General features: G+C 26.7%; 1 protein-coding gene across 2 annotated transcripts in view; it reads right to left on the bottom strand.

Moving 5' to 3' along the window:
• Positions 1–1,246: 1,246 nt before the first annotated feature.
• Positions 1,247–7,864, bottom strand: part of Bma-spv-1 — a gene marked incomplete at both ends in the record, with an annotated part of 38,480 nt that continues 31,862 nt past the window's right edge. For both annotated transcript variants that reach the window (XM_043078304.1, XM_043078305.1), the window contains 12 exons: positions 1,247–1,474; positions 1,805–2,022; positions 2,235–2,339; positions 2,607–2,723; positions 3,095–3,212; positions 3,618–3,789; positions 4,150–4,271; positions 4,551–4,751; positions 4,971–5,262; positions 5,447–5,498; positions 6,531–6,664; positions 6,835–6,977. In XM_043078304.1, coding sequence (XP_042934238.1) covers positions 1,247–1,474; positions 1,805–2,022; positions 2,235–2,339; positions 2,607–2,723; positions 3,095–3,212; positions 3,618–3,789; positions 4,150–4,271; positions 4,551–4,751; positions 4,971–5,262; positions 5,447–5,498; positions 6,531–6,664; positions 6,835–6,977 — 1,902 coding nt within the window. The remainder of the gene's footprint in view (positions 1,475–1,804; positions 2,023–2,234; positions 2,340–2,606; positions 2,724–3,094; positions 3,213–3,617; positions 3,790–4,149; positions 4,272–4,550; positions 4,752–4,970; positions 5,263–5,446; positions 5,499–6,530; positions 6,665–6,834; positions 6,978–7,864) is intronic.

The raw sequence follows: 7,864 nt of genomic DNA, 5'->3' as shown, positions 1-7,864 counted from the left end.
AAAATCACAGAAGCGATTAGATTAAAACTAAAAGATTGTAGAGAAAGCTTTTATGCTACAATGATCAAATTTATTAAGCTATTATTTTCCTTGCTAATTCTAAAGGTATATGAATCAAAGATTGAAATAATTAACAATAATTTCGAATTTAGCAAAGAATTTTAAGAACTTCTTTCTATCTCAAATATTATTTTATTCTTTTTATTTAATTTCCAATAAGTAATTAGCATATTATATGATTCGTTTGTTTCTTCTTTTTGAGATTTGCTCAATTTTGTTGGATAGTAATAAAGCTGTTGACAATGATATTAATAATTAAGCGCAATTTCTTTTTTTTTTTATTATGAATATAAATCAAATACACACCGGTAAGTCTAATTTTATCGTTTATTTTTCTTTTTTTTTTCACTTTTTTGTTGACAAGAAAAATGAGCTGTGATTTCATTCCAATACTCATTAAAAATTAAAAATTGCTAATAAAATATTATCTTGTGTAAGCATTTGTCAAATATATGGTTAAGTCAAGAAATAACGCTGAATTATTCAAGGAATTCATTGATTCTTTTTCTTCTTTTTTGTTTTTTTGTTTGGTGCAAAATCAATTAATTTCTCTTTTCAGTTCCTATATATTTTCAGAAAAAAAAAAAAGATATTAAAAAATTTATGGAAATGCTAGCAAAAAATAACGACGACATTCAGGACAAAAACTGAGCAAGGACACAAATATTAATTTTGACAGAATTAGAACCTAAAATTTTAATCTCTTCTCTCCTCCTCTTTCTCTCTCTCTGTTTCTCTCAAAAAAAAATTATATCTTTCCTTTTTTTTCATTTTTCACTTAAATCATAACATATTGATAACATATTTGGACTGTGAGAAAGGTTTGAAAATATGTAGAATTTAATTTATTTTACAAAATACCAGAGTACAAATGCTGTAAATAATTCATTGAAATTGAAATTTTAGAAAAAAATTAAATTGAAATTGAAATAACTGTGCTAAAATTAATATTTACACCTGCCCAGTTTATCTGAATATTGCATATTCTGGCATCATTTTTATAAATTTTTTTTTCAATTTTTTTTTCACTAGTTTTCTTGAAGATTAAAAAACTGAAAACAGAAATTAATTAATTTTGAAATACAATTGCAACTCATCCTGAAATCCATTTCTTTTCTTTTCGCAGATCAGAAATAAATAATTTAATTTGCACTGACAGCCAATGTCAGTAAAGATACTTCCTGCTTCAGATGTAACTCACATCAGCACCATGAAAAAGTGCTGCTGTTCCGGTAGGATGAATACATTGATTGTTGCTACCCGTATCCGGTTTTGACTCTACCGTTGTATGGCTATTTTCCGAATCCTTTCCAACAATATTCAACCGGCTACAAAGACCCATCAATATTAATTGCTCATGTCCTGCTGATTTATGTCGACAATCATCAGTTACACTTGGCATATAGAATTGATCCTGCAGCAGAAGGTGTTAATTGATGCGTGACATCACTTACGCATAGCACGAAAAATTTACGTGACAATTCAACGTGCTTTCTTTATAAATAATCGAGTTTAATTTATTTTACCATATCTAAAATAAAATAAGTCAACAAAAATTCGGCTTCAAAAATGCTTACTTCTGAATTTAAAACTGGATGAAGCTGAAAAACTGATAAGAAAAACCACTAGATTGAATTTTTCGTAAAATTATTTCCAAAACTCAGCAAATTCAAGAAATGAAAGAAATTGGTTGGGAAAAAGAATCAGAAGAATCTTAATTAAGCAGAATTTGTAAGAATCTTACCTTACTAACTTCAACTGTCACGTCACCGGATGAAATGTTAGGTGGATAATTGTCTTCTGCCGAATGTTGTCTCTGGGGTAACGCCAGCTTCCGATCCGGATGAGGTGATACTAAAATTGATGTCGTGTAGCTACGCTTTTTATCAATTCGGCTGCGTAAACGTGTCGCATTACCACTGATATCTACATTACCTTTCTCGATGACATGTCCCAACCGATCTGTAAATATCCCAGAATAATCTAATGATGGAATTCACATCTTCGGAATAACATTCTGAATTAGCATAATGTCACTCTCGATTATTAATATTCTCTGAATATAAAACGCATCGATATCTAAATGTGAAACGTGTCACGCATACACAAGTAAACATACGATAAGTGCAAGAATTTTTGCTTATTTTAATTAGGCTAATTAGTTCAGCACAAACCTGATAATGAGTAAGCTCTTGCAGATAGACCGCCGGATTGACTTGATCCACTAGCACGTGCTGATCCCGAGGGAGTATCCAAATCGATATCTTCGTTTATGTGATCTAAAACACAACTAACACAAAAAAGCTCACCAATTTTTAATTTTATTTTTAAAAATTCGACTATTATTTGTCATTTTTTTTTTTCAATTTTCAATTTCTACTCATAAACGTAAATTACGTTAACATAATTTTAGAATTACAAATAAAATGACTTTCGATAATCTAAAATAAGATTTCCTTTGAATTTTTTAAACTTTAATAAATATTTTTCGAATTCATTTCAGAATTTTTAAAAGCAAATTTCAAAACAGAAAAAAAAGATCGTACAAGCTTCATTTTTATTACGAGATGTATTCTTTAACAAATCTGGAGTTGGTGGTTGCGGTAGAAAAGTGGAACAAACTACATCTGTTTCATCTTCAAGTAAATCTTCATCTACTATTCCTGAAGAAAAAAAAATACATTGCATCTCGGAACAAATAATTCATGATCGAGTGATTAAGGGAACAGTGATTCACTGATCAGTAATTAAGGGAACAGTAATTCACTGATCAGTAATTAAGGGAACAGTAATTCACTGATCAGTAATTAAGGGAACAGTAATTCACTGATCAGTAATTAAGGGAACAGTAATTCACTGATCAAGTAATTCAGGAAACAGGTAATTCACTGATCAAAATTTAGAAAAAATTACTGCAAATATTTGAAAAAAAAGACTATTCGAAATTTGATAAACTATTATTATGAGATACCCAAGCATTGCAAAGAAAAAAAAAGTGTTAAATTAGAGATATTTGTAACTCGAAGATACCTACCTTCACCTTCACACAACCGATCATCTAATTCCGGATCTACAGATAGTGAATCTACGGCATCTGGATATTGCTGGAAAAAAATCCGTCTATCTTCAGCGATATCAACATTGAACACTTCCTGAATTTATTCAAGTTCAACGTTATTTTAGCATCTTATTACATCAGTGATAATAACATCATTGTTATCACTATCATAAATAAGTGGTGTTAACAAAGCATATCATGATCTACCACACTTATTTTACAATCTCACCATTTATCTTCAAAATTTGAGCTAAATATTCAAGCTTTAACAAAATTCACAACTTAAATAATTCCCTAAATTGATTAAATATAACAACAAAAAAAATTATCATCATTGTCATTCCTTCTTCTTTTCCCTTGCATTCCCTTGGATTTACTTTCTTTTTTTTTTTTTTTTTTTGTTGAAATTATTAAAAAAATTCCCACACTAATAATTTGAAATTCAAATTTTAATTCATGAATGAGTTATTTGAGATTTAAAACATTTCAAAAAACTAACAAAAGCATATTTGATGATTAGTTCTACTGCTTTGCTCATCAAATGAGCACTAGAAAGAAATGAATTATTGTTTGAATTGGACAACGGTGATGGTGATGGATGTTTCCAAATCATCGATGGTGTTATTACGGCACCCAAATTTGATGCAGTCATTAAATTATCCATTTCAAACCTAAACTTATCAATATATCATGAATAAAACAATTAAATTATCATTTGAAACTATCATATCATTGTGATAAAAATAATGAGATATGCTTTGTTTAGATCGAGAATTCTTTAAAGCATTAGAAAAAAAAAAATCTTTTTTTTTCACTCATTTATTTCTACCAACTATTTTTCAATCATAACTTTTCGAAAGGAAGAAGAAAAATTATTAAATGTAAATATATACAATGCACAATTTCTATTTTTAGATTATCAAAAATTAGGTTAAATTTGTTTAGAGTAATTCAAAATCATTTTAAAAAAATAAAACATTTATGCAAATTATCAAAAATTCAGAATTCAAAAAATTGAAAAAGAAAATAACCAGGTGACTCGTTTTAAATGAAGCAATAGGAATTGCAATGCATCTACATTTCTTGATGGTAGTTTTTTCATCAGTAATCTAATATGATCAACAATTTCTGGATCTTCCTCAACCAAATTTTTCTGAAATTTTCCGAAATTTTTTTTTTTTTTTTTTTTTTTTTTTTAAGGTTACAACTCGCTCAAATTCATAATTAATGTTTATTTATCATTTTACAAATTTTTACTATTCATAACATTATTTTATTACGGTAAAAAGTAACATTTTTGAACATATGAAGCATAAAATTATATAACAATTTAATAAAGAAATAAAATTATGCAGATCTAGAAATAATTTAAATAAAATTTAAATTAAAAAGAAATTTTTTTTAAACATTCCAAATAATTCCAATAATTCACCTCAGCAAATGCTATCCATTCATCGTATAATTCATGCGTCAGTAATGGTTCCGGTAATTTTCTCAAATAAAGTTTAATAACGGAAGCAATATTCATCGGATGATAGTTACTTAAATCAACTTCGTTATCGCTATTTGCTCGTTCAAAATCTTCACAAATTTGTTCAATTTTACTTTTTACACCGCATGTACGATAGATGCCCTTTAAAGAAAAAACCATATTATAATAAATAAAAAAAAAGATTTGATAATTTTTTTTTTTTATTATATTTTTTATTACTAGTAATAAATTTTTTTTTTTTTACTTTTATTTATTGTAGTTGTTAAATTTTTTAGAAATCTTTTAACAATATATAAATAAATACTAAATAAAAAACAAACAAATACTAAAAATTAAAATTTTAAAATTCAAAAATTACACCTTCACTTTTAATCCACGTTTTTGAAGCTCATCGACGCAACGTTCCAACACAACGGGAACCAATCGAGAAGGTCCATTTAGCTGACTGCATAATGGTACACCGAATACACTCGTACGTCGAGATGAATCCGAGAAACTTTTCGGATTCTGATCACACGGAACGGTAATGCGTGGTAAACATGACTTATGCCACGTCATACCACACTTTGAGCATTGAACAGTAGATAGTAATGAAAGGGTTTCACAATGGGCGCATTTTGTAGGTTGTCGTGTGCGTTGTAATGTATGGGACCTGTATGATTTGATTTGAGTTAATTATTGATATGAATTAATTTGTATCATAAATTATAATTGCTACAAATAGGTGGAGGTACTAAATTAGATATAATTTAGAATATTTATTTCTAAATTTAATTAAGTTTATTAATTTTATTAAGATTTAGATGAGAGAGAAAAAAAAAGAAAGTATTACTAACCTTGCAATTTCAGTATTCGGTCCTTCAAATGCGGCATGTTCAAACAATCGAGCTGAAATGTACATCAATAAAATGTGAGCAGAATGGGTTCGTAAAGAGAACTGGCCTGATATTAAATGAACGAATGAATGAATAAATGAATAAATAATAAATAAATAAATAAACAAATAACTAAATGAATGAATGAAAGGAATAGATGAATGGCTAATTTGGAAGGAAAGCGAACAACAAAGTATTCTAAAATTAATTGAATTCAAATCCCCATAGCAAATTTTTTCTTTAATGCTATCAACACCTCATCTTCATGTTTTCTTCCATATTGCGCTACCACTAATTATTTGACAAGCAAAAATACATTCCAAAAATACATTCCCAATATTTTGCGTCCACAGAAATTTAAAAAAAAAAAAAAGTATAATTTAATATTTCGTTTTGCAAATGTTTTTAAATATTTGAATAAAATTCGACATAATATTTAATTAGAGTATAAAAAACACAGCAGTTCAGGAATTTTGCAAAAAATCAAATTTCCAAAGTCAAAAAATTGAAATTTTGAATTTTAAATTAGAAATTTCATTTCATTAAAAGTTTAAAAAAATGAAAATGTTAGCAATTGCTGTAAATTAATTCAAGAAACACATTAATCTATTTCCGGAATCACTAGTTCATTTCAATGCATTTTTCTATGTGTTTTTTTTTTTTTTTTTAAACATATTTTCCAATTTGAAATTTTTGATTTTATCTCAAAATGGGAATTTAATTCAAAAGAGATTTGATTTAAAAAAGTGAATTAATTTGCAAAAAATTGTTAATATTTTCATTTCCAACAGATCACAATCATGTGCAAAATGTCATAAATTTTATTTTTAAATCTTTAATTCAGATATATGCAATTCATAAAATTAAAAAAAAAAAAAAAAGAAAACTAATATTAAATGAGAGTTTAAAAAATCAATGAAAATTTCCACTATATCTTCATTTAAAATTGGATATTTTTTTTTTTGCCCTAAAATTTAAATATTAAACAAAAAATTGAATATTTTTGAAATAACAACTTTTCATTTTAATTTTACCAACAACATACCAGCATTTTTCTTCTGCTTTCGTTCAAAGATTACATCCTGATCCATTAAATCAATCGCATTTCGTCGTTGCGATGAAACGGATGAGGACGACGAGGTTTGATTTTCTGACGATATACCGTCACCATTGTCACCTCTATAAATTTCCATTAATTATTAATGAAAATAATTTAAATTTGCATTAAATCAAAATAATGTTTATTTTGTTGCAAATTTCATATTGAAAATAAGTGGATGAAAAAAAAAAAATTTTTTTTTTTATTTCAATTATGATAAGACTTTATACTATAAAATAATTAGACTTACCGAAAAAGTGATCCAGTAGAGACAGTACGGCGTGGAAGATTTTGTAAGAAGGACATGTACTCAGCCCCGGGAATATATGTTCGCGTTGCATCCGCGAATTCGTGATACTTTCCAGGTTGTGGTACCCACAAATTTGCCAATGCCTATAAAAAATTAAAAATGAAACTTTTAGGAGACAGAAAAAAGAGATAACAAAGTTAATTATAGTTATGATGTCAAATATTCTTGATGAAACTCAATAATGATGAAAATAAACTAATTGAATTTCAAAAAAACCAAGATCTTTTGTTTTTAAAATTTTGATTAGAGAATTCAAACTTTTTTTTTTTCATCTAACAATGTTGTTTGAAATTATATAATAAATTAAAAGCATTAGTCGTCAAAGTGAGAAATGTTGCAGTTTGATAGATGGAAAATAACCAGGACATACTTTAAAATTATCCTTAAATTATGGTTAAGTTACGTCAAAACTTACGTCATGAAATAAGCATGTCAAATGAAAGCAAAAACGATGCTAATATGAATGAAATATGAAAAAGAAAAATTCCACATGAAATTATTTCACTTTCATTTTAAGTAAACATCAAAGATTGGTGACGTCGTCGAAGGAATAAGAAAAAAAAAAGAATGTTTACAGAAAGATAAATAATGCATTAAAGCATTGATAATCCTTACTTATCATTACTTAAATCGTTTGACAAACTTTTACTTTTATTGCTTAAAAATATTATAGACAGAAAATTAAAAGAATTCTCATAAACTTTTTTTAAATTTAAAAAAGAAAAAACTTCTTATATGTTGAATAAATGAGGAAAATTCTGTTATAATTTATTATATTTAATTTATTTCAGTCAAGTTAAGCTAAATTTAAATCCTATTCAATTCAGTCATTCCTTTTTCTTTCTTTTTTTTTTTTTTAAATTTAATTTCGCCTCAACAAATACATATTATAAATTGCTAAAAGCATTCTTCAAAAAGACAAAGAGAGAGAAAGAGAGAGAATGGAAATTTTTTTAAAAAAGGCTAATAA

The sequence above is a fragment of the Brugia malayi genome (genome assembly GCF_000002995.4).
Source record: "Brugia malayi strain FR3 genome assembly, contig: Bm_v4_Chr2_contig_001, whole genome shotgun sequence".
Classification (NCBI taxonomy): domain Eukaryota; kingdom Metazoa; phylum Nematoda; class Chromadorea; order Rhabditida; family Onchocercidae; genus Brugia; species Brugia malayi.
This window is presented reverse-complemented; position numbering and strand designations above follow the sequence as displayed.